Source organism: Mustela putorius, unplaced genomic scaffold (assembly GCF_011764305.1).
Source record: "Mustela putorius furo isolate JIRA1106 unplaced genomic scaffold, ASM1176430v1.1 tig00003863_pilon_pilon_pilon, whole genome shotgun sequence".
Taxonomy (NCBI): Eukaryota; Metazoa; Chordata; class Mammalia; order Carnivora; family Mustelidae; genus Mustela; species Mustela putorius.
This window is the reverse complement of record NW_025422015.1, coordinates 18082111-18108986: the sequence shown is the minus strand read 5'-3', so window position 1 is coordinate 18108986 and position 26876 is coordinate 18082111. Positions and strand designations below refer to the sequence as shown.

Sequence of the window (26876 nt, the reverse complement as noted above, 5' to 3'; positions counted from 1 at the left end):
GCTGCCATTCACTTGTGCCTGGAATATCACAGTGGGAAAGATTGCCAGGCTCCATCCAAAGACCACTTTACATAGACCTCTAATACATCGAAGGAAGGAGAAGGTCTTAGTGAGACTGTCCCTAATGATGAAGATCAAAGACTCTGAAATTTGCCTGTGTTCTGATTGTTCTGAACATAGCAATAGGAGCAGAACGAAATACTGGCAAGAAGGAGGAATGGCAAAATTGGCCTAAGCAGATTTTGTTTCACATTTGGTGAAAAAACATTTTCAAAAATAGCCATTTGGTTTAAAGTTAAAACTTCATATATATTATTCATTACAGTGGCTTATATTGGACCTTCAACCATATTTTTACAGTTAATTCATGGGGGAAAAGAAATGAATGAATGAATGAATGAAACAAAATTTAAAAGCCAAGTCCAATGTCATGAATGTCACCAGACACAGTCCTACTCTCTCACGCTGTGGTTCTGGTTGTTTATTTCCAATTTAGTGTTTGACCTGAGCTAGTATTTATTGTTACTAGAGTCCCAATGTATGTATCTGTAAAGATTAGGACTCTAGCTGCATTTTCTTTCAGAAATAACTAATGTGGAAGAGGCAGAAAGTATCTGCTACTGGTAGCCTCCAGTACTGAAGGCACTGAAAGTGTGGTCCACCACCTTGGCACTGAAAGTGTGGTCCACCACCAGCAGCCTGGCAAATCCAGGGAGCTTTGTAGAAATGCAGAGCCTCAGGTCCTCACCCAGACCTGCCCAAACAGACTCTGCACATAATGGGATCTCCAGGTGATTTGCATGCATGCTAGCATTTAAGAAGCTCTGAAATAGCACCTGGGAGATACTTTCAGCCACATATATTTTCATGAGCCACATATATTTTCATAGATTAATTCATAATCACCAGGAGGTAGTAAGTGAAAGAGGAAAAAAATAAAGAATGCTTGGAAGAGCCAGGAAGATTATACTTCCTACACATTAGGAGTTGAAATTTCCTTCTTCAGAATTGACTTTGAACTCCATAAACATAAGCATAAATGAATGCCAAGGGAAGAAATAGTTCCTATTAGATTTTGTTTTTTATCATCTTCTCACTTTCTTTTTATGTTATGTTATTGAAATCTCTCTATATCTTATTAGTGGTCGAGGTATTATTATTATTATTGCTACCTTAAGAAGGGAAAATCTCACTCAAGCATTCCTCAGCGTTTCTTTGAGGGATGTCTGGATCATCAGCCCTTCAGCCTCGTTAGGTCTACTCAGCCTGACCTAATTCTTGAGAACTTCCAAAATTCCTGTCCCTACTGGCAAAAAAAAAAAAAAAAAAGGTAGAAATGTATTGCAGACTTTGCACAGGCTACTTTTTAAATATTATATTTGGTTTTATACACTCCACTTCTTTTAAAAAACCCATCAATTAAACAGAGATCAGCAAGGAGCAATCAAAATTATAAAAATGCAGGTACTCGGTGGCCCAGTCGCTTGAACATTCCACTCTTGGTTCCAGCCCAGTCATGATCTCAGGGTCATGGGATCAAGTCTGCACACTCTACAAGGATTCTGCTTGAGTTTCTTTCTCCCTTCCCCCTGCTTGCTCTCTTTCTCTTTCTCTCTCAAATAAATACATAAAATCTTTAAAAAAAAATTATAGGGGTGCCTGGGTGGCTCAGTTAGCTAAGCATCTCCTTTCAGCTCAGGTCATGATCTCAGGGTCCTGGGATTGAGTTCCTCTTTGGGCTCCCTGCTGCAGGGGAGGGAGGGATTCTGCTTCTCCCCCTTCCCCTGCTCCCTCCCCCATTCATGGTCTCTCTCTCTCTCTCTCTCTCAAGTAAATAAGCAAAACATTTTTTAAAAAATATTATAAAAATGCCTGGGGCATACAGACCCCTAAGCAAAAATCTTGAGGTCCACATAAGTTAGTCTAGGGAAATAAGACCAGTGGAAGGTCTGAACACACATGTACACAAGCACAGCTTATAACACAGAGCTGTGCAGCTTGTGAACATCAAATATACCATTAGTCATTGTGGGCTAAAATTGAAATTCCCAAGCAAGGGAACCTATAGTGTATTAACCAGAGCAGTAAATAATAATGACAGTGCCGATCATGCAGGCTGAGACCCTAGGTATGATTCATGGGCTGTCTTCTCACCTCCAAAAGAGTTACAATGAATATTCTATTGAGACCCTTTTTTTAAGCACATGTTTTGTCCTTTGTCTACCTATTCTCAATCACACTTCAATCATTTTGCCTACTTTCCCCCACCTTTGTACATTAATTCCCTTACTACCTCTCCCATTGGACCACTGTCCAATACTCCAAGACCCCTGCCTTTGATTTCTCTGCTCCTGCATCCTCTTGGGGAACACAAATGTCCAAAGTAGGACCTACTTCAAGGATTGGGTGGTTGACTGTTCAGCTTTCTAATAGATCCCAGGAAAACATCGCCACAACCTGAGTTTAGGTAAATTGTCAATTATAATTTCTTATAGCTTAAAAATGACCAATTAAAAAATTAAGTGCATTATGGTCTTAAATTAACCCACAGGTTAATCTTAGTTTATTTTTATAAGATCCCAGTGTGATGAGTAAGATGGTTATTGACATCAGACCCTTTTATGGAGAAGTCCCAAGTTTAAGGCAAAGCTCAGGGCTGAGTTGAGATTGAAACATAATTTTTATAACCGTAAGTCTTAGAGGGCTGCTTTGGAGATTTCGTTGCTGTAGCTGTTTATTCAGAAGTTGACATACCACAATATGAAATTATGAGAAGTGGACTCCACTTATAATCTTCCCCAATTGGAAATAAGTTCTGAAATCCTAGAAAGGTTTCAGCTAGAGGATGCCATGGTCACACAGCAAAGCTCAGATGTTCAGTAATGAAGAGAATAGCAGGGGATGAGGGAGTTGTTTGTTTGTTTGTTTGTTTTGAGGAGTTGTTGTTGTTTTACCACAAAACAGTGTATTTTTTTTATGTATGGGTTTTCAACAGCAGGGAGGAGGAGTAAAGTGGAGAAAATCAAGTTATCCTGCCATTTTGTCCTCAATCCCTGTGTCATTGGACTCATTTGTCATAGTTAACTGTCAAGAGACAGTAAACTTAGCATTAGTTAAGATATCTGAGAGCCAAGATAGTGATCTCATGGCAGCTAAAACCCCGGTGTCTCTCTTTAAATGTGTAAAGCAAAGAAATAGAAGAAGGGATAACTCACAGTGAAAACCAGAACATAGGTTGGGGAGGACAGGCAGTCCTGGTGCCTGAAAGGGTTACACAAGGAGTTCTCCCTTCTGCTCTTGCTCTCATTATTAATATATATCTGCAAAAGGAATAAGAGAAGCCTTGGTTGTAGTTAAAACACCTGTTGTGAAATCAAACTATGAATCTGTTTTTCCTACTTCATTTTTCCTCATCTTGCCACATCCACTTTCCTCCCTTTCCACGTGCTAGGGGAGATGTGTGCAGCCTTATGTGGTCGGTCTGCAGACCAACTCTCTTTCCCTATTTGCTGGCATCATTCCTTGAGATTAGTGAAGGCCAGAGTTATTCCATTTCTATTTCTTTTGAAGGACACTGTACGTTGTTCGAGCTTCTTCTATTTAGACTACGTTAAACACAGTTGGGAGACCTGTTTTTCCTTCCTCGCTCATTTTGAGTTTCATTTGAATTACATTTGTGTGTTTTTGTTGAATTGCATTTGAATTCGTGCGTGTGTGTGTGTCTGTGTCTGTGTCTGTGTGTGTGATTGCACATCTGTATTTAACTGATGGAGAAGAAAGGCCAGGACAAAATTAATAAACTCCTTTAATAGTTTGTAATTTTTCTGTAAAGATAGAGGCAGAATGGGGTTTAATAAGTGTAGAAAGTATTGCCAAAATATCTAAGTGGGAAGATTTCCATTAAGATGAAGGTCTTGTGAGAATCTGTTAATAAATTCAGAATTATAAAAAACAAAGTGAATATATACTTCCAAGTTTCCTTTAAAAAAACGCATTTCTTGGGGCACCTGGATGGCCACTTGGTTAAGCATCTAACTCTTGGTTTCCTTTCAGGTCATGGCAGGGTGTCTGCTTGAAGAGTCTCTTTCTCTGCCCTTCCAACAACCACTTGCATGCACTTGTTCTCTCTCTATCTCTCCAATAAATGAATCTTTAAAATATATTTCTTAAAATCCTTAGAAATATTTAATATTGTTAATATTTCTTTTTAAAATTACATATCTTACCTGCTTAATGACTAGAACACCCACAAGTCTGCAAGATTTTTACGTAGCCCCCAGAACACTAGAAATTCTTCAAAATAATCCAGGTTCTAAATCATTGTCTTTGAATCTTTGTTCTTGGCCATAAACTTTAGTATTGTGGTTACAAATTCTTTCCTTTATAGCTGCAAACACATAGCAAAGTATTTTTGGTAGAATTAGTTATCCATTGGAACAGGCTGTCTTTGACTTGGTTAGTTCTCATTACATTTCTTTTACACAAGAAAAGAACTACCCTATTTACCTTTTACTGGAAAGTTAGGTTGGCTCACAATGCCTGAAATTTAAAAATGGGATTATTTTGAAAGTTTAAAATGTCCTATCTACAGCACATTAATTACAGATATTAAGATTTGTAAGAATCCTTGCAAGTCACATAGATGAGACCTCTTTGTTCCATGTCTCTGCTGGGTACAGAGCCTTCTCACCAGTCCCTTTTCCCCATCCCCAGTGATCCAAACTTCTGGCTACAGGTACTGTCTCAAGGTGAATGATATTCACTGAGGAAGGTTAAAATCATAGGCTTATAGGCTTGCTCTTCCAAAGTAACTATCTGAAGGACAAAAACAAGCACAGCCTATACTACCTATGAAATGGAACAAAACCACCTGTTAGAGAATGTGAGTGGCATAATAATTTTAGTCTGAATACTAGCATCTTGTCAATTTATCCCAATCTCTCGAGCCTGCTACTGAGCCAAAAATCTCCTGAGCCAAGCTTTCCCGCAAGATTTCCTGTACTTCCTGTTTCTATGTGAGACAGAAATACCATGAGAATGACCTTTCTTGTGGTATTTTTGCACTTCTACCCTGGGATGAAGATAATCCCATATTGGGAAGAATTTTTTTTTTTTTTAAGAATTCTGCAACCTTTTCAATTTTTAAAACTTCAAAGTAGATTCCTTCTTGGGAATGAAGATTTGAGATGGTGTTTGCTTAGCCCTAACTCATCCCCACTAGCAGGTATTTACGTTCAGTGATCCCACATTTTGTAACTTCTCTAAGATAAATTTTTACAAGGAAATATGCACAACAGCACAGAGAATACAATGGAAATTTATATGCTTGGATTTCTTAAACTGCCATTCTTAAAGAAATGTTCCATGGAGAGTTGTATTCTTAATACATTAGTGTGTGTGACATATTATATCATATTTGTTTTCTTTGTTCTTAACCCCTTTGTTCCGAGGGTCAGGATATCCTGATGCTAAGTACTATTGCAAAATAACTGAACAAAAATAAAAATAGTTGAACACTTAGGAGGAAACTTTAGTTGTTGTGTCAAGGAAGTTTGTGACTGAGGAATGAGTTTAAGACATTATTCAGGAAATATGCTAATAGAGTGCAACAGCCTACATGTGCTTATTAAATAAAATCATTTCAAATCTACAAAGCCTTAATGCCCCTGTCTGATAGAAGTGTCAGATAAGAACTGGAAGGGCAGTCAGAAGTGGTGAAAGTGTCACACTGATGCTTAAATCTCTTCATTCTTTAACAACGAGGGAAGTTATTTAAAAAAAAAAAAAGGCACATTTTTCTCCTAAGTGGATTACTGATTATTCCCTAATTGGGTTGAGTGACTATGGTAGTTACAAGAAGAGCTGTCTGATCAATATTTCAATAATGAAATTCACAAACAGTAGTCTTCAATGTCTTTTATTGCGGCTTTATACCCTCAATGGATGGTGACGTTTCTTCACCTATTTGGAAAGAGAGTAGGCTTACCATTTTTTTTTCATCCAGAAAAAGAGAAAAGCCATTTAACTCAGGGTGAAAAACTAAACTTATTAGCCATAGCCTTAGAGGGCGAAGGATAACAACTAAATAACTGTAGCCTCCACCGGTTTCAACTTGTAAAAAAAAGGAGATGAAGGTGATGAAAATAAAACACACCCTATAATGGATTTTTTCCTCCCCCACACCCCAAGTCTCCTCTCCCCTAAAGCAGCATCAAATGGTTGTATGATAAACCTGCCTGCAAGGAATGTAGAGCAGGAACAACAGATGCACCTCAGCAAAACAAAATGCTAAGTAAAATAAAGCACTTGCAGTGCGGAGATGAGAAAAGGAGAAAAAGTTGGGCTTGTTGCAATGGCCTCCAAGAAAACAGGAGCTACATGAATGTTCGAGTTCAAATTGTTCCTACGAACCCAATTTGCTGACAAAAGTGCCAAACACAATACCACCCACTTTCATTTATGTCTGGGGCTTTTCATACAAGCTACAGGGGGTACCCCCCTTTTGTTGAATGGGTTCTGACTTTCAGGGTTGGTGTCTCCACCTCGAAGCCCTGGGACCAAACAGCGTGGCGCGTGATTGTCCTCAACTGAACTGCGCACAGGCGGGGGCACAGCAGTTAGTGGCCCAAATATGAAGCCCAGAGCGCTCTGGGTCTGGAAAGCCGATCGGCAACACTCTTTCCTTTCTTTTCAGTGCCATGTATGCACCACTACCACCCCGCCCCCGTGAATAGCCTTTAAAGTTATCATTGTTTTCCTTTGAAATGGGTTTCTGACAACCCCAAATTGTGTGTCCCGACTATAGGACCCCACTGCATGTTCGCAGGAGGATCTTGGTGCTTCCCTAATTCACTTCTCTCGGAGTTAGCTTTGGAATGTGATTCAATGTTATTTCCCTTCCAGCTGAAGGGCAGCTGAGGTTACAAAGGGATTTGACTAATGGGCCAAAACCCAGTTAGGTTTGCTGAGAACCAAATGACAGCAGAGGGGGAGGGGGTGCAGGAGGGGAGTGTGTGAAGCGTGGTGCTGAGGCTCCATCGCGGAGCCTTCTGCATAACCCCATCCCAAGGCAGACCTAGTGGACAGGCAAGGTGGCCCCCGGCCAGACCTTCCTCAGAGCAGCAGCTGCAAATTGGTTCTGCCGGTGCTCAGCGGCCCGTTTTCCGAGAGCTCCTTGGGACTCGAGGGGCCCGGAACCGGGAGGTGGGGAGGGAGGGAGCTTCTAGGCTTCCTGCACTATCGGGGTGACTCCTCACCTGACACCGTCAGATAAAGGCCTCTGGAGGACCCCCGTGAGAGGCTGGCAAAGGGGGAGCCCCGCTTCTTTGCCGGGAGACCTTAGCGGCTGAACAAGCCACTTGACAAACTTTGACAAGCACCGGAGGGGAATGGAGAACACACGAATCCGGGCAGGAGAGGCGAACACTGAAGCCTCCATGGCGGTCCCCCCCGCCGCCGTCCCAGCTGCAGCCTGGGATTAATTAAGCGCCGCGCAGCCGGTGCCCGAGAGAGCAGGGAGGGGAGAGCGCTCCATCTCCACGGCAGGCGCCCGGGAACACTTCTCACCCGCGAGAAACCTGGCCCAGCGAGTCGCCGCGCCGGCAGCGTTTGCGAGGGACGGAGCGACAGGGAGGCTGTGCCAGGCTGGAGGAGGCTTGCCTTTCCGGAGCCGGAGATTTCCCGGGGCTTCGCCTTCCCCTGCCCGGGAAGACTGTCCCCTCCGGTAGCAGCGGCGGCCGCGGCGGCCCCGGCAGCAGCAGCCCCAGCTCCTCGGCGGGGGACCGGGGCAGAATGCCCGTCCTCGAGCGCTACTTGCACTCGGCAGAGCTAGGCAGGAGGTGGACGGCCCCAGAAGGTGTGCTGCCCTCCTCCGCGGGCAGCCGGCCGGGGTGCCAGCAGGGGCCGCTGCCCTGGGACTTGCCCGAGATGATCAGGATGGTAAAGCTGGTGTGGAAATCCAAAAGTGAGCTGCAGGCGACCAAACAGAGAGGCGTTCTGGAGAACGAAGATGCTCTCCACAGCTTTGCAGGTAAATTGGACTCTGAGGTGCGAAAGGAATGGGGGCCAAGGCTGGTGATGACTTGTCGCTCCCTTCCTTGCAGAGCTCAAGCCAGAAAACCGGGAGAAGGAAAGACGACAAACTGCAGCGCGGGGGTTCGAGGGCTGTGATTAATGAATGTTTGCTTTATTGTAGAAATGCATCTTAAAATTAAGAAGGATGTGGTAGGAGGAGCATTAATAGACTGAGAATCGAGGAACCTGGGCTCTGGGCTCAGCTCACACTTGATTGCCCTGTGGCTTAAACAAGTGAAATTTCCTGAACTTCAGTCCGAAAAAAAAAAAAAAAAAAAAAAAAGTGGGGCTGGAATTGGATGCTCTTTAATGGTCATCCTGTCTGTGCAGTTCCTTATGGACAAGCCAGAGTTCCCTTCAAGACAGTATGCTCCCTGGGTGCTCTTTGTCATGTTTTTTATAAAGTAAAATACATTTTCCAGTTTTTGACTATGGAGCTACGGTGTGCATAATGTTTGCAAGAGTGAGTTGGCCTGGAAGCTTTGTATGTCCTGGGAAAGCTAGCAAGCTTCCTTGCCTCGGTTTCCCTTTTGGACACGACAGTCAATAGTACAGATTACCCCATTGATACCAGGAAAAATCAGCTCCCTCACAAATGTGGAAATGATGACTCATAGGGACTTTGTCATGTTATAAGAATGTGTTGAGGCCAGTTGTGGAGAACTTTGCTTTATTTCTGACAGCCAGCACCACAACCACAAAGGCACCTAGGGTCCCTGTGAAGGATCCCAAGCGGCTCTGATAAAACCCAAAACTAAGAAAGTGTAACTGGCTACAGGGTGCTCTCTTCCTTTAGGGAATCTGTCCGTAGATATTTCAGAAAGCGGTGGTTCACTTTAGAAGAATAAATATGAGTGTGTGTTTATGCATTTGAAGTCTTGGCTAGCCCTATGCAGTGGAATCCTGACATACCATTGGTGGGGAGAGGTGGGAGCCTAGATGGGAAAGATAAACTAAAAATTACCTTTCTCTTCCTCATGGAAAGGGATGAGAAAATCAAAACACGACTCACTTTATTTTTAGTAATTTATGCAGAAACTTTTGTAAGTTGCCTAATAATCTAAAAAAGAATATCATTACAAAGTAATGTTCCAAACAACAACAAAAAAGATTTGAAAGGAAGGGAAAAAAAAAAAAAAACACTGCTGGTCTCTAGTAAACAATGAGTACTTAGGAATGAGAAGAAAACCAATGAGACTGAGGTTTTTGTGGCAAGTGGGAGATGGATGCCCAGGGAAATGGGTCTTGGTCAAAAGAGATGAGGTAATGCCGAAGCCATCCTGTGTTTCATGTGAGTAGTATAAGAAAAGTGGAAAAACCCACCTAGACAGAAAACTTAACTATGACACTTCAACTGTTAACACTCTTGGTTTGTTTCAGTAATTTAAATGATTAACATTCATATCTTAAATTACACCTTTGATAAAACTACCAACAGACATTAGCATGTATTGGGGATAGGTTTATGTTATGATTTATATTATATGCCAGTGGGGGTCCAATTCTTGAAAAAGCAATACTACAGACAGAAAATAGAACTTCTGTAACTTTTAATCACTTAAAAGGGATGTTTTTCTGAATGTTGCAAAGTTTGGCTAGTACAGTCTTAATTTATCCCAAACCACTGCCTCACTCTCGGTGGAATCTCTCAGCAGCCACTTTGGTGCCTAGAAAGGCTGTCCCTGGTATGCTGTCCCCTTTATCTTGTCTGCAGGGAGGCAGGCCCTACTTCAACACCCCCTCCAAGGAGGTCTACCTACCCTTCTACCTGCCCTGCCTTCACATTCTCAAGGAGATGAGGGGCTCACACTTCCTGGCATGCGCACGAGACCTTATCATCTACAGACACAGCAGTGTGGACCCCAGCAGGCAGCCCCAAAGACAAGTTGCTTCACTTTCCAAATTGTCTCTTACTTCTTCTCTTCTTGTCTTTGATATTGTAGCTCCTACTTGCATCGGAGCTCTGTGCCATTCTACCCAGAACAACACGATGGAGAGGGCCTCGGGAAGGGTTCCAAGGATCTGGCATGCTTTCAATTTTAGAAAGAGATGGTTTAAGTTGTGTTCGACTAGTTTAAGGGTTTTGTGGTAGAAAGCTTGTCAAACAAACAAACAAACAACAACAGCACCAAAACACATGGTGATCTCTCTCTCTCTCTTTCTCTCTCTCTCTTTCTCTTTCCTTCTCCCTCTCTCTCTCTCCCTCCCACTCTTCCGCTCTCATAATTCTGACCCTTGCCTCAGAACCCTCAAACAGGTCATACTTTGACAATACTAAACAACTTCTTGTTCCTCAAAATGCATCAGGTAGTACCCTATCTCTGAGCCTTGCCTGATGCTTGGACTCTTTCTTTGACTTAGCCAAATGAAAACTTTTTTTATTCAGACTACAAAGTCCAGCTCAAGGATCCCTTTCTTTGTAATGACTGTCTTAATCTCCACCCTCACATCCCTGAATCGTCCCCCAAAGTCATTTATTTCCTCCTCTCTGCTGTCTTGGCCTGTACAGATGTTACATTTACAGCACACAATATATTTGCCATGCTATAACTACACACAGGAAAACCAAAAATTATAGCATTCTATGTATATCTTGATTGCTTGTGAAAACAGATAAATAGGTTTACCTTTTAAAAACCATGAAATTGAAGAAATTCCGATAGAACCAAAAGTCCTGAGGACTTTAGAGATGGGTATCACTGTTTCTTAATAAGTTGAATGTGACCTTAAATTTCTTTAATGAGGGACATGATTATTTTCACTCCTACTTCTTAGGCAAGACTGGAACTTTGTTTCTCACAAGTGAAATGGAAAAGTGCTCTAGATTTTACTTAGGTACTAAAGGGAGAGAACAAAAGAATTTATGGGAAAATAAGTGTAGAAACATGTATTCATGAGAGGTTTTAAGGAAGACAGAGGGGAACAATGTCCCTTAAAGGGATCAAGGACATTGTAGGGAGGAGGTCACATGTGTGAACATCTTCCTGCCACCTTCAGATGGGCATTGGATGGAGACAAACAATGGCGATCATGGCAATAGGCTGGAGGAAGGAATGGGGGATATAACAGGAGAAAGGGGTCTCATCATCTGCCCGTGTCGGGATGCGTGCATCTGGGCATTGGTGAAGGCACGATTTGCCCTGGAGAGAGCTCTAGAAGTCAGCCACATGCCCAAAGTTGGAGCATCAACTTGGTTCATTGGATTGTACCCAATTATTTAGTTTTCTTAATACATCATTTTCCCTTTATGAAACAAACAAAGAATGGCCTAATTATCTAGTTAATCCAAAGAGGACTAACTAGAGAGTAAGCAATCTGTCCAGGGTCATGCTCTGATACTGTGTTAGAACCAGATCAGGATCTCCATCACCCAACTATAGTCTACAAAACTGGCATAGTCAGACCACATGCTGGGTAATTTAAATTTAAACCAAGACATCACTTTATTGATATATATGTAGAGGGACAAAGAAAGGAACTCATAATATAAACCTTGGTCAAACCAAAAAAATTATATTACATGTGAAATAAGTCAGGTGATTGTGCCTTTACATTTTTCTACTTATTTTGTGGGCTTTAGTTTTAAATCCAAGTTTCAAATGCTAGGAGGACCCAGGGGAAGATTCTCCATCTACTATCAAAAGAAAGTAAGCTTTAAAGCGTGGTGGTGAGAACATGCCCAGGAGTGGGGTCTGGTTGGGGAGAGGGAAGGAGAACAGGAAATAAATAGTCTCTCAAATGCTGGGAATGCAAATATTAGTCTAATTGTAATTCTAGACAGCAACCTATGGCTAGACATCCCCTAACAGAACTCATTCATAGCTGAATAAATAATTTTATTTTGGAATTCAACCAAATAATTACAAACTCTATAGCCATGAAACTTACCTTTCTTTTGGTGTCTCTGGTCTAAATTTTACATTACAGTTTACTTATTTATTAAGCTTCTTCCCATTTCAATAGCCTTTGGCTTCAGGAAAATATAAAAACACATTGACTCTCTAAAATAAATTCATTTTCCCCATTGCTATTATAACCTGTCCAGCCTTTCTAGGAGAATAAAATATCAGAAATTTGCTTTATACTTAGCTCTAAAAATCAAACCACTTCAAAGGAGAAAATCTCCAAAAGGATTCTTTGATTCCAGAACTCTACCATTCAAACTGACATTCAAAGTGCTATTTTAAAGTATCTCAAGTATAAAGCATAATATAAATTAAATATATTGTAGATTGCATATTCCTATTGTTATAATTCTAGGAACATTTATTGGATGCTTAGTGTATACTAGGGACTGTGTTAGGCACCAGGGACTCTGGGAGGAATCAAACACTATTTGACATAATAGAAGACCTATTATGAATTGGCAAATAGGAGTTCTATCTCCAACCTCACAGAAGTTGGAGAAACAAGCTTTTGTTAGTTTAAACCTTTCTCTCCACTCAAAGTATTAGATATAAAACTGCCCAAATTCAGACACATTTGTAAAAATTCAAACACATTAAGATTTTATTTATTTATTTGACACAGAGACAGAGAGAGTACAAGGAGGGGAAACAGCAGGCAGAGGGGGAGGGAGAAGCAGACGCCCCACTGAGCAGGGAGCCCGATGTGGGCACTTGATACCAGGACCTTGAGATCATAACCTCAACTGAAGACAGCTGCTTAACTGACTGAGCCACCCAGGTGCCCTAAAAACTCAAACACAGTTTCAAGCACTCATCAATATTAATGATTCATTCAAAGTAGGACAAATTGCTTTGATCAAAGAATCAGTGAGTCTAACATTAGATAACTTGACATTAATTCAGAACATTCTTCTAAAACTACTTCTTGTAGACATTAGCCTGTACTCAATCTGTAGCTATATTGGATAATAATCATTGATACTTTAGTCTGTTTGTAAATGTGAATGTAAATTGAGTGAAAACTGGAACCCATCTCCTCACCTTCCCAACATCTAGTCCTCCACATGACTTCCTTGTTTTCATAAATGATCTGACCCTTGCAGAAACCCAGGTTCAAAACTATTCTAACTGTCCACTTCGAATTTGTTCTAAATACATAGCATAGATTAAGAGTACCAGAGAGTCATTGCAGTGCTGAGATTTTCACGTTCTTAAGTCCTACCTCTCTGTTCCTGAACTGTGTGAACCTGGCCAAATGATTTCACCTCTCTGTACCCCATTTTCTCTTCTATAAAAAGAGGATGATGATAGCATCTTCACAAAAGATGAAGATTAAATGAGGTAATACCTCCCAAGAAGGTGCCTAGAAAAGAGCCCAAGCCTTACAACATTCTCAGTAAGTGTTGACTATTTACACTATTGGTACTGTTGCTATTTCCTCAGTAAGTACCTTGCACTCATCACCTGCTTTCCCTTCAGTTCCATGGCCCTTGGCCAACCATGTTTTGGATATCATCTCGCAATAGCTTCCAACTCCAGTACGCTTTCTACTCCTCATCCTTCTATTCTGTGATCTAGATCAATAACATCAAAAGGAGAAATCAGAATATGTCTTGCTCCTCTCCAGATTCCTTCAATGATTCTCCATTGTCTGCAGAGAAAATCCATTTTTTTTTATTCTGCTTCAAAGCTCTCCACACACCAGAACTAGCTCACTTTTATCTGTCTTATTTGTCATTGTTGCCCCATAAGCACTTACATTCGACCCAGACAAGACAAGCTTCCCACAGCTACACCCTTGCTTTGTTGTCATTGTTCCTGGTGCCTAAAATGACTTCCCTACATGTTCTCAACTTCTGCCATTCCTTAAGATGCCACTCATAGGCCACTCCCTGCACAAAGCCTTCTTGAGGTTACTGAGAAAGACTGTGTCTTTCTCTTCTGAAGTATCACAGAACTTTCTCTGTATTTATTTTGTAAGCAAATCACTTTGTTATACTAATGTACATTTTCTTCTTTCCCTCCTGGATTTTCAGCTTTTTGAGAACCTAAAGGACATTCTATTTTCATTGTGTTCTTCCTAGCATCTTCCACATGTCAGCTACTGAATACACTTTGATAAGTGAAAAAAGGGAAATTATCAGAAAGAACAAAATAGCTTACAATTTGTCATTGAATGCAAGAATGGACATTTTTTTTCTAGGCACAGATTGCTCAAGAAAGAGGAATTTTAGTTATTCCTTTTAACGGAACCATTTTTAAATTTATATTCTAGTAGAGGTTCAGGTTTAATCATTACAGCTTTTGAAGTAAAAGAAAAGAATGCACAAGAGTACATTTCTGAACTATTAGAAAGGTATAAAGTATGTGCCAAACTAATATGAGACAGTTCTCTCTTCATACAGAGAAGATGAAATGTACTGATAATTATAAAATGTTAGAGGAAATGCATACAAATTATGAATGCTTTTATATACTTTTAAAATAATTATGCTGTTCATGCATTTTGGAACGTTTTATATCAATCAAAGTTTCAGAAGTTGCTTTTTTTTTTTTTAACAGATAACAGTCTGTAAATTCCTCAACGTAATTTCTAAAATAGAATGCGGAAGGTGTGTGTTTACCCCATCCTATAAATGAGCTTTTGAGGGAATAGAGCTGAGTGGAGGATGTTATTCCCACGTCCTCTGCTCTTTGCCTGGAAACAGTTTCCTTTTTCTTTTTCTTTTTGTTTTCTTTCTTTTTCTTTTCTTTTTTTTTTAACAAGCCTGGTTAACTGGACAACAAAGCATTGACTTCTGCATCTGACTAATTTCTAAAAGAAAAACATTAGGAGCTTTATTGTAAGAAGACCAAAGCTTCAAGTTAGTTTTTCAACTCACAGAAGCAGCATGAAGAAGTATGTGCTCTTTTCTCTTATTTGATTTTTCTCACTCTTTAGTTATCAGTACGCTTCAGGGTACCTGGTAGGTACGTATCACCATATCAATAAGAAAAAGCGAAGCTCAAAGTACTTGCAATTTAATACAATGCCCTAGTCTAGATCTATACACAGTGTAGACAGTCTTTATTTTTCCACTTATCTCTCTCTGCCTTTCCATAAATTTCTCTTCAGAATTGACTTCAATGTCTAAAATGCTAAGAGACTACCCAGGAGGAGAACTTTGTATCTTTACACTTGTCTTAAGTTTCCTTAAACTACAACATTATTGGAGATCCTTCCTTCAGAGGACTTCTTCTCACCTAAAAAATCCACATACATGGTATGTTGCAGATTATAAACCAAGCCTGTGTTCTGAGCATTGTATGACTTCCTCAGTTGGCACACAGTGCTGAGATAGTACTAAAGAAGAGCCTGTAGGTCATGGTCCTTATCCTTAGTAACAAGATAAAACTTAAAAGTTGGCCTTGTATGCAATTGGAAAGCATAGTTGACAAAGACATAACAAGATTTAGTTGTGTATGCCCTTAAAATGAGTCCAAAGGGCCAGGCTTACTGCAGGAAAATAAAATCCCTAGAGAGAAAAGAACATATTTCAAGAGAGATTAAGTAGCCATTGTATGTACTTGGTAGGAGAAATCGAAAGGGAGAAAGCCAGAAAACTGTAAAATAAAATCAAGGTGAGAGATAAATATAGATAGATGTAAGTAAATGTAATGATAAATGTAATAAACATGATGAAATAAATGTAAATCTTTAGCCAAGGTATTGAAAAGGAAAATTAAATAACTGAGGGTATTATGATACACATAATGCAATAATTAGAGCTTTTTCCGTTGTATCCTCAGATGTTCCTTACTTCTAGAATTAAAGCCGAAGCACAGGATTCTTTTCTTGCTTCCTTCTGCATCTCTTTTTGGATGACACCCAAATATCTCACACAAATCCCTACAGCCTTGATGAGAACTTCTGAAAACTGAGAGGCATATTTGTTTAGATGATCTGTGACAAAAATTCACTGAAAAAAAAATTGATAGATTTTGCTGAAGAAAATGATTTAGAAAGAGAAGAGAAAAGGAATGGATTGGCTCCTTAAAGTAAGGAGCCAACTGTGGAATACCAAGGGGAAGGAAGTAAGGTGAGGTTACTACAAACAATCTACATTCAAGTATAAGAAGTGTAATCAAAAACACATATAGCAATGAAGAGGAAACAGTCACTGGTGAAGACAATTGTAATGGAGATCTCAAATGTCCACACTCAAATGCATAATAAAATATAGTCTTTTTTTCTTCTCCAACTAATAAAACTTCCTCTTTAGCCCACCCTAATGGGATAAGAAAATTTATTCTTACTAACTATTATGACGAAAGTCAATCTTTTCCAGATTAAATTACTTCTTTTGGGTAAATACTGCCCCCCACACCACACCCCTGACTCTTCTCCAAGGTGGTTCTGGTTGAACATGTGCCTTGGGTTCTCACCCACCTATCTGAATGTGCTTCTGCACACAATGCAAAATGCCAGCCTTAGACACAGGAGCCAAGGCAAGTCCATCTGGCCACTGGGTTCTGACTTTGACTCTCTTCCTCACAACTCTCCAGGGTGTAAGTTGTAGATGCCCTTACCTTGTGCCATATTTTCCTTCCCAGGAGAAAGTCTCAGTGTGGAAGGGATAAGAAACCATACCAGCAGGCCTAACTCTCAATGTTAATGGGATCTAATGAAAGAATGTAGAGAGTCCCTTTATCTTTCCACAAAGAGCAGTTTTCAAGTGTACTATTCTGCTACAAACCCAAAACTCAAACACAAAACCAAACAAAGAACCCAAAACACCAACAACAAAGTAAAGCAAACGAATAAGAACCACTCTGAAGATCAAATGATGAATATTGGCACCATTCTCAAAAAATATTATATCCATTACACACTGCTTGAGCTACACTACTGGGCCCTAAACTTGAGTATTGTGTGCTCAATATTATTTATTTTAGTATATTCCCATGCATATGTTGAACCCAATTATTCTGTCCTCTCTGTTACCTATGTCTCTTTTGGCTAAAATATACACATGCATTTCAGCAAGCTCTCAGGACTTTGACACCGAAAAGTTCAACTGAATGACTGTAATACATGGAACATGATGTGTACAAGTCTCACCTTTCTGGTTGGATTCCATATCAAAAGCTGAAGTTTTATATCTATTACATATTGGAATTGTCATCATAAACATACATGCATTGTACTCTGGTCAAGTCTGATGCATTCTCATTGCTTGAATGTGTTCCTTAGAAATTTCTGAGAGTTATTCTCCTTTCTGTGCACTCTGTCTCCTAGAAAAGGGGGCAGAAGACACCAAGAGAAGTGAGAGTGATGAAGAGTAAGGCTGCCAGCACTGTAACAGGGATCACTGTTTTCTTCTAGCATTGTAACAGGGATCATTATTACATCTTCCACAGTAGCTGATGTGAAGAAACTGCTGCCTCCCTCCTGTCTTTCTCTCTATAACTCATTGGAGGTTTAGGTACACCTATCTTTTTGCCTTCATTTTTCCTTTGAATATTAGCTGAGTTACAGAGTGCTTTTTCCTGGCTCAATCCCTAATTCTACAGTAAAATAGGAGAAAAGATCTCCTTGTCAATTAAATTGATATATAAAATCAAGAACTATGAATTCACCAGATTTCATAAGCTCTAAAGCAATTTCTACCTTCTTTAGTCCTAAATGTCATATTGTTTGATCTGGTGATAAATGCATTATGGAACATGAATAGACAAAGTTGAACTAAAAAGTCTTTGTTTTGAAAAAATTTTTTAAAAGTCTCAGCCCTCCAAAAATAATTAGAAACACTCTAGGAGGTCACAGAATGGAAATTGTTTTAATGTTACATATGAATATTCAGCATCTTCTACTATACAGTAAGTATCAATTGAAAAAGGACTTCTACCCAATTTAGAAAGAAAAGAAACTGAGGCCTACATTTACTGGTTATTTATTCAAGATATTCAGGAAAGGAAATAATTCAGATCTCTAGGTATTTCTTGCAAAGCAGTTCAATTGAAGAATTACATTCTGTCCATTAGGTGCATAGCATTGTGTTATGCGCCTGGGAGAAAGCAGAAGGAAAAGAGGTTATGACCCATTAGAAGAGGCAGACATATAAACAGCTCACTGATATCAAGGCAGAAGGACATATGTCTCAAGATACAGTAGAACTAATACTCAGAACATTGAGAAAAGACAAAGACTGTGTATTTAACCAAGTTTATTTATTGATTATCATGGTCCAGATACTGTCTTGATTCCTTAGAAAATAAAAACTCATCAACCAGGAAAGTTGAGGTAGATGGATGGATGGATAGATGACAGATGGGTGGGTGGGTGGATAGATAGATGGTAGATAGATAGATAGAGGATAGAACAAATGAGTGAGTAAGTGAGCAAGGCAAATGACATGCTACACTATAAGCACATACACAAAGTCTATGCCAACACACAAGGGAGTGATTAATTCTGTGTGTATGATGGGTGTTAAAGAGTTTTCAGAGAGGAGGTGATTTTTGAGGTATCATTCAAAGTAAGTTACATTTCTCCAAATGAAGAAGAGATAGAGGACATTGCAGGAAGAAGAAACAGTGGGCCCAAATGCAAGAAATTCTTGGAAATGCCAAGTCCTAAGATTGGAAGTGTATCAGGAGGAGGGCTAGAGATGACACTAGAGAGGTAGACTGGAGGTCAGATCACCCAGAGCCTCATCTGCCTTTCTAAGGAGTATATCCTCCAGGTAATGAGAAGGCTTCAATTAATTTTAGTGGGAAGTGACATGATAAACTGTACATTTTAGAAGGATTGCCATAAAGGTGGAGAGTTAGGCTTGGGGTCAGGATACTAATGAATTTCTAACTGTCATATTTAGTAAACCATATTAGTAAATATTTAGTAACCATATTTAGTAAATATCAAGAATTTTGAAATGATGAAAACTTCACTTTAATTTACAAACCAACTTTCCCAAGTGCTATAGTATTTTATACAGAACCACAAGAAATAATATGTAAATCATCAAGTCCAAGTCCTTTAACACTTGATACCAACCTGTCCTGAAGGGTTTATATTCCTCATGTTCTTCCATCCAGACCTCCCATTCCATTCATGCTCATCACTTCTCCAAATTCAGACCTGACTCAACTTTTCCTCACAGTTCCAAGCAGTCTATCCCTCCTACTCTGCCAAGTCATAGTTCTCCCTGTCTTCACGTTACCATTTTTTTAAGCAATTATTTCAAGGTTAGGTGCTACAAGATGGAAGAGAGAATGTCTAAGAAAAACACAATTTTTGTAATAGTAAATTTATAGTTTATAATGTAGTGAGTTACAGAAAACCAGGTACTCAAATACAAACCAAGTGTGTGGGGTGCATGGGTAGCTCAGTCTGTTAAGTGTTCAACCTTTGGTTTCAGCTCAGGTCCTGATCTCCGCATCATGAGATACAAACCCACATTGGGCTCTACGTTGGGCATGGAGCCTGCTTAAGATTATCTCTCTCCTATCCTCTCCTTCTGCCTCTTCCCCCCCACCAACAGCCCCACCATGCCTACTCACTCTCTCTCTCTCTCTCTAAAAACAAGCAAACAGACAAATCCAAGTGTGGTAGATACTCCATGAGGAGTCATGTTAACTCTCTAGGGGAACCCAGGAAGGTTTAGTGTGACTGGTCATTGACAACTGTGTTTTTAAGATCATTAAGGTCTCAACCAGATGTGGCAAAGTGATCTTCCTGTGAAGGAATTAAAATGAATATAGGTACAAAGATAGAAAAACAAAAGAAATTATTGAGAAATAGAGATTATTCAAGTTAGCTTGATATGACATTGGAGTAAAAGAATAGTGGGAAACAGAGAAGTAATGAGACTGGTTATATTTGGACAAGAACCCTTAATTTTTGTAGAACCATTGAAAATGTTTAAGTGGAAGAGTAGAGAAGTCTTTAAATTTTATAATGGAAAATGCCTTTAATATCATCAATTAAACCACTGCATTTCTTTAGATGAGGAAACTGAGACCCCCACAGAAGTTACACAACATACTCGGAACCAGTTCTAGGTCCGTCAGTGCCACCATGCTGTTGATTAAGTCATGCTGCCTGTCATGGTCCAACTCCAAAAAATGCCTCTCTACATGATTAAATTCTCTAAATCTTATTTTCTTTTCTTTTCACTACCAAGCACTAACATTTCTGTGATTGTATTTTATGTGCGACGTCCATCTTACATAAGCAAGAAGTTTATGTGTGCCCCTAAATGCATATGTGCGTGTGTACATGTAATTTTTTCTTGTTCCCAAACTTAGATTCTAGATTGTTCTGGGCAAGTCTCAAGCCCATCTAGAGTACCTGCAATGTACTAAATGGGTAGCTGTTCACCAGAAAGGAATACCGGATATAAGAATTTAAACAGGACTGTGAGGTTAAAGAGGGTTATATGTGAGATAGAGATGGCAGCTGCTAGAACCATCGTAAGTGAAATGCCATGTTACTGTCATCCTGTATAATAGTTCTGTTTCTTTCTGCATTATTGTCCAGAGGTCAAATTTCAGGAGGGTGAGCCAGGCAGGGCCAGTGCATGAGGCTGTTGAAAGCTTAGGTCTACAGTACAATTGCCCATAAACCACTGAGGATGAACCCCTCAACCTCTCAGTCTCTCTTTGCAAACATAGTGCTGAGCTCAGAAAGCACATTGAAGATTTGGCAACAGTTAGTTTAGGCAAGACTTTATACAACTCATCCCCCTGGCCACTTTTTTTTTTTTCTTTCCTATTTCTGTAAGGTGTTTGTATTCCTAAAAGAAAAGGGTAACCGTTGGTGACCGGTTTCCTCCTTTTTGCTCTGAAACTGTATCCCCTCTTCTCAAAAACCTTTTTCACGGCCAACATCATGCATTCACAGGCTGCCTGCTGATTACCACCCAAATAAGGTAATAGTGAGAAATATAATTGAAGTGGCTTCTTCTTTTTAATGAACAATAGACCCATTCCATCAAAAATAAGACCCTACCCTGAACCATTGCAAAAACCTTTTTTGATGTTGGAAAGAAACGTCAGTGACTGTGAAGGGGTGGGGGTGTTGGGGGCTGAGGGAGCTTTCTGATGTAGTTCTTAATTATTTTTACTTAATGCCTCCCGTACCTCTGGCTCTAGCTGAGGCAGAAATGGTGAAATGCCATAAAATGACCCTCTCTCGAAGTATATTTGGCCTGACAGGAAACAGGAAATACCAGAAAAGATCACAAGAAAAGCTGTAATCATAAGATTTCTAGCCTAATTCTTTTGACGTCAGCAGTTTAGATAAGTCAGATAAGCAATCACAAGCATCCGCGAGCTCCGGAGTGCCAGTCCAAATACCCAAAGTGCATCTTCAGCCCCTTTGAACTTGCACATTGTTGTTTTGCCCCTGCCCCTCTCTCTTCCCCACAAGAAGCATATCCTGAAATTGTGAATTATGAATTTAGTGTCAGCATTAAGGTATTCGGAGACATTACACAGAGCTTCTAAATTGGTCTTAGAGCGAATTCAGCTGGATCCGTGCATGATAAACTCTGGATGAAGTGACTGTTGATAAGACATGAGAAAACTCCCTCTGGCTTGTCTCAAACAGAGTTTACTTCCTAGAGTTTAACTCTGCCAATCTTGACAACTAAGCAATAGCTATGATTTGTCTCTGAGAAGATGCAAAGAGCTACATTACCATCTCTAGAAGATGCCAAAGTAGTAACTCCAACTGTCATTATCATCAACTTTCCTTGGCCACCACCATTGCCCATCATAACTAAATATGTAAAGGTTGGTTTGATATAAATGGTATGGGGCATCTACTCCCCTTTGGGAAGCTTTCATAACTTCAGAACCAGAACTATAGAATTGGACCATTAGATAATAAGCAGAGGCACATGAATGGGCTGTTCAGAGGATGATGGAAAAGACCAAATCAATATTACATTACATGTAAATTTATAAAAAGAAGAACTTTAAGGGTGACAACTTATTTATAGGCATCTACCTGTTTCCAGAAAGATTTGTATGCCTATTTTTCAAAAAGATTTTATTTATTTATTTGACAGAGAGAGATCACAAGTAGGCAGAGAAGCAGGCAGAGAGAGTGAGAGGGAAGCAGGCTCCCTGCTGAGCAGAGAGCCTGATGCGGGGCTCGATCCCAGGACCGTGAGATCATGACCTGAGCCGAAGGCAGTGGCTTAACCCACTGAGCCACCCAAGCGCCCTGTAGGCCTATTTTAGAAAGCCACAATAAAACATAAGAACACAAAGACATAAAACCATTCTGTCATGATGAAAGACAAAAGCTGCATAGTAAAGTTGGAGGGAAGGAGAATAATCACATAAAGTAACAGCTGAAATGAGATCTAAATTTCCTAGCAGACAGGGCAAAGGGGGAAAAAATAATTCTAGCACTCATGATCTCCTCGAAAATTCCTCGGGAAGAAAACCATTTTTCCCCAGGTATGTATATAGGGCTCTTTTATCATGTTCGTGATAATGATGATATGGTAATATAATGTGATATTTGCAATGGAGGATGATAATGGTTAGATGACACGGTTTGATATGGGTGACATAGTATATGTCCTTCTGAGGACTTTAAGCAGATATGAAGAGCTGTGCCACCTACAGACAGTTTTACAGATAGTCAAAGATGGTTCCATAGAGACTATTAAATAGGGAGTCAAATTTGAAGTAGCCCCAGGTAGTGGTTTCGGAGAGGTCTTACATAATGAGTCAAGAACGTGTACACAGTCGCAGGATGTAAGGTTGGACGAGTCTAGCCTCATGAGGGAAGAGCAAGCCTCAGGAGAGTTCAGCTCTCATGAATGTAGAAAGTTAGGTCACAGGATCCTGGAACATGGAGCTCACACAGTTCTACTAATTTTATAATGGGCATACCTATTCTTATAATCTTTAAAATAAGAAGAGAAAAATTAAGAAACAAATGCCTCCTCTTAGATGGTAGAAATATTTTTATATTTGCCCTTGATTGTACCAGACATTTGGTTCTAATTAAACATACAAGTGTCCCAATTAGCTCATAGGGCTTTTCCTGGTTTTTTACCTGCTACACTATCTTGAGTAATACAGCTAAGCCCTTTACTTCATCTGTGTTCCTCAGTGTATGAACACATGTAGGTACTCAAAAAATACCTGTTAATTAAATGTTCAGAATAAATAATATCTGAACATATTCTCATTTTATTTGAACCCATCTCCTTCATTCCACCTAACATTCTGCTCAGTGAAAACCCTCTATAATATTTTCCAAAAATTCAGAAAATTGGGAAGAATGTACCTGTTTAGATTAAAAGATAAATATTATATTTAAGAAAACCCAGTAAGAATGAAAACAAGTAGATTTCTTCCTCTTTAGTACAAAAGCAATGAGAAGCTGGATGTTAAATATATTGAGAGCTGCAGTCAGACATCTTTTCGGAGACTGCTTCTAAATAAACTTACCAAGGAGGACTGCCAGGGCGGAGGAGACACTAAAGGAAGCAGATTAATGTCAGAAAACAAAATAAAACAGCCCCTTGCTTTGTCTGAGTGTCATACACTGGACAATGATCTTGCAAAATAAGTAAGGAAAAGTGTGGAAGACTAGAAGATGAGAGGAGGCCGCTTTCTACAAAGAACAATGCAGTGTAGAAAGAAAAGAAGACACCAGAGCCAAAGGTGGCCCAGAGACTCAAAGGAGGAGGTGTCTGGACATACTAGGAAGACCTGTCACATACTGTATCTTCTAGCTTCTTAATAGCCAACCTGCTCTTCCTGACACCTCACCAAGGTCAAGGTGAGTTGCTCTTAGCTATCAAGAGTTGCTAGCAGTGTCTGGGTGGTTCAGTGGGTTAAAGTCTCTGCATTCAGCTCAGGTCATGATCCCAGGGTCCTGGATCAAACCCTGCATCAGCGGGGAGCCTGCTTCCTCCTCTCTCTCTGCCTTGCCTGCTTTTCTGCCTACTTGTGATCTCTGCCTGTCAAATAAATAAATAAAATCTTAAAAAAAAAAAAAAGAGTTGCTATACATTTATATCATCAGTCTTGGACACATTAACCAAGTTGAATAACCTTGTCCTTTCATTGGAAACCAAGTATGAATTAAGATGCATGTGAACACAGGCATGCTGTATACTGGCTACTGTAAAATTACTTTGAATCAGGTTCATGTGCTTTAAAGGCTTCTGAGGCCACTCTAGAGGTTACTGAGTTCTTTCTAGGACCATTGTTTGCTATTGCCCTGCAAAGCTGAAAAGTTAAAGCATATAAAGAACTGCTCTTCTTAGAAAGCCTTCAATTCTCAGCTCTTCTGGAAATATTATATCCATTTTTATAAATTTGTAGTTCTGATTTATGTTCTTTTTTTAGAGCTTACAAAAAATTAATAACTTACATTCCTACACACCTCCCCTTTTAGCCCTATCCCTGGGGATACTTCTCTTTAATTAGGAATTATCATGGTTAAATGACAGGCTGTGGAGTAAGAATTTGCATCTTTACTAAACTCTGTGGTCATCAGTTTTCTCATCTGTAATATGGAAACAATGATGAAAACTGCATTATGTTTAAGTCAGATAATCCACCTAGCATGCTGCTAGTGCTAACCATTATTATCCCACACTTTTCTTATTTCTAATAATTACTCAAAAATATTAAGTTGCCTTTTTAGCTTATTCTTGATTAGCAGGGAGCACTTATTCAACTCCCCTTCCCTCATCCAAGATTCATTACTCTGACTCATAAATAAAGTGAGAAGTAAAGTCATAGAAAAGAATTTTTACTTATCTATATTTGCAAATCTGGTGATACAATCTTGAAAGTACTCTTTACTTCTAATTTGTAAACCAACCTTCACCCTTTATACATCAATACCTACAGTGAAAGCCTAATACCTCTAATCATACATTTGCCAAAATATTCAAATTGGTTTGGGCTGGAGATACAGAGTTGAGGATTTGGTTGAGTCAAAGTACATGCAAAAGTAATTTCTAAAAGGATATTGAATTTGCCAGTATTGCTTGTCAACTAAATGCTTTGTTAAAATAAGTTAAAATATGAGGAGCTTGTATTCTCATTTTTGAGAAGTCAATTGTTTGTGGTATGAATGGTCACCTAATGTCAAAAACCTAGTTAATTACCAAGAGTTTTGTGATTTGAATTCAGTCTCTAGATTTCCATTTTGTTGGGATGGTATCTGCTTAGACTTTTTAATGCAGAAATCCAATTCATAACACGTTGCTATTAGAATTCTAGCCACAGCTTTTTAAGAATCAAGATTGATCACTCTTGACAAGTGGCAGACCTTTCCAAAGCACTATGGGGAAAGAAACTTCTCAGAAACCAGGGGTTTTGTAAGGAGATCAACATAATAGCTTATTTCCTAATGAAACTGGCAGGAGCTGATGTCTTCTAGTTATGTTTAAGAAAATTATTAGATTTTCTCATGAGATTTCAAGTTTGGATGACCTTTGATTGGAGACAAAGGACAGCTTGAAAACATATAACATCTGTTCATCCCAAAATGTCGAAAGAAATCTGAAATTATTCACAACTACCAGCCTGTTCATTGATCAAAGGCCATCTCACCTCCAGGGTATATTTCCTGGGAACTCAGCAGTAAGATAGAAGTACAGTCAAAGGGAATTAAGAAAAAGCCTATCTGGCTAATTGCTCTTAAGGGAATAAAACTAGTCAAAATTATCCCACTTTGGAATGTACTACCCATTAGCAGTCCTAATATATGATATTCCAGTGTTATAAGCAATGGTAGATTTAGGAGGCTTATAAGTACCTCACCTCTCATCAACTCAGGTGTTGGTTGGCCACCTCTTAAACGAAACAACAGGTGGATTTAGAAAAAGAAGAAGGTGGGGGGAATGTGGGTGTGGGGGTAGGTGGCATTTTACAAAATTCTGGAAAAGATATACAATACCATGTCCATTAACTTCATGTCTTACTAGACCTCAAAGGAATTCCTTTGCGGACACTGATTTGAAGGAAGAAAAGTGATTTATACAAGAAATAGTCTAGTAGAACATAAGGCTTTTAGGTTCTTCTATGAAAATATAGGAAATGGGAAAAACCATCAACCTAAATACACACAATCCACTTTTCAGATGCATGAATTACGAGCGAGTTACCCCACACGGTTGTTCAGCGTGAGTGGTGCTGACATGTCAAGCTGACCTGTGCTTTGGACCAAGGGTGGTCTAATAACAACTTTGCAGGGTATGAGTTAAAAGTGACTCATTTCTGAGGCAGAGAGAAGGCAGAAGAATGAACGCAGACTCCATCCTTGGCTGAGCTCTCTCAGTAATTCCTCAGCGCAATTAGAATTAATCAATCCCCGGACATAGAATCAAAAGGCACCTTCCTACTTGCTATGCAGATGTAAACTTTCCTCTGTCTGCACCAGAGCCAGTGGAGGTGCAAGCTACAAAGATGTGAGCCATGATGGAGACATGCTTGGAGGGTGCAGTTACTTGAAACAGAGCCCATGTTTGATTTAAGCTCAGAATGACAGCTTTGGCAAGAGCGGGTGATGGCTTTGCTGCATTTGCACAGGAAAAGCCTAGACACTGGGCATAAATTGCTAAGTTTTAATTACGTAAAGTCCAAGAACATAGTAGCTGTTTGAATACTATCCTCACTTGATTAATCTTCCCCAAATCATGCCATTCAGTTTTCAAGACTATTTCACATTCAAGATTTTATCTCTCACCCCTCACAGTTGAAATAAGTAAACTGCTTCCATATGCAAAAAGCTAATAACCCTCCATTTTAATTAAGAAAATAGTGATGCTGATAATAGGAATATCAGATATCACTCTCTGGAAGGTGTTTGCCATAAGTTGACTATTCCATCCACCAGAATGCAGACATCTCCCAAGCTTAGAGAGG

General features: G+C 39.6%; 1 protein-coding gene across 3 annotated transcripts in view; it reads left to right on the top strand.

Annotated features, from left to right (window-relative positions):
- PDE7B (phosphodiesterase 7B) overlaps nucleotides 1–26876 on the top strand; it is a 310452-nt gene that overhangs the window by 158814 nt on the left and 124762 nt on the right. The window contains exon 1 of one of the 3 annotated variants that reach the window (XM_004740266.3): nucleotides 7488–8029. The exons of the other annotated variants lie outside the window; for them this stretch is intronic. Coding sequence (XP_004740323.1) covers nucleotides 7792–8029 — 238 coding nt within the window. The 5' untranslated portion in view covers nucleotides 7488–7791. Of the gene's footprint in view, nucleotides 1–7487; nucleotides 8030–26876 lie in introns of those variants that run through there. 3 annotated transcript variants of the gene reach the window in all.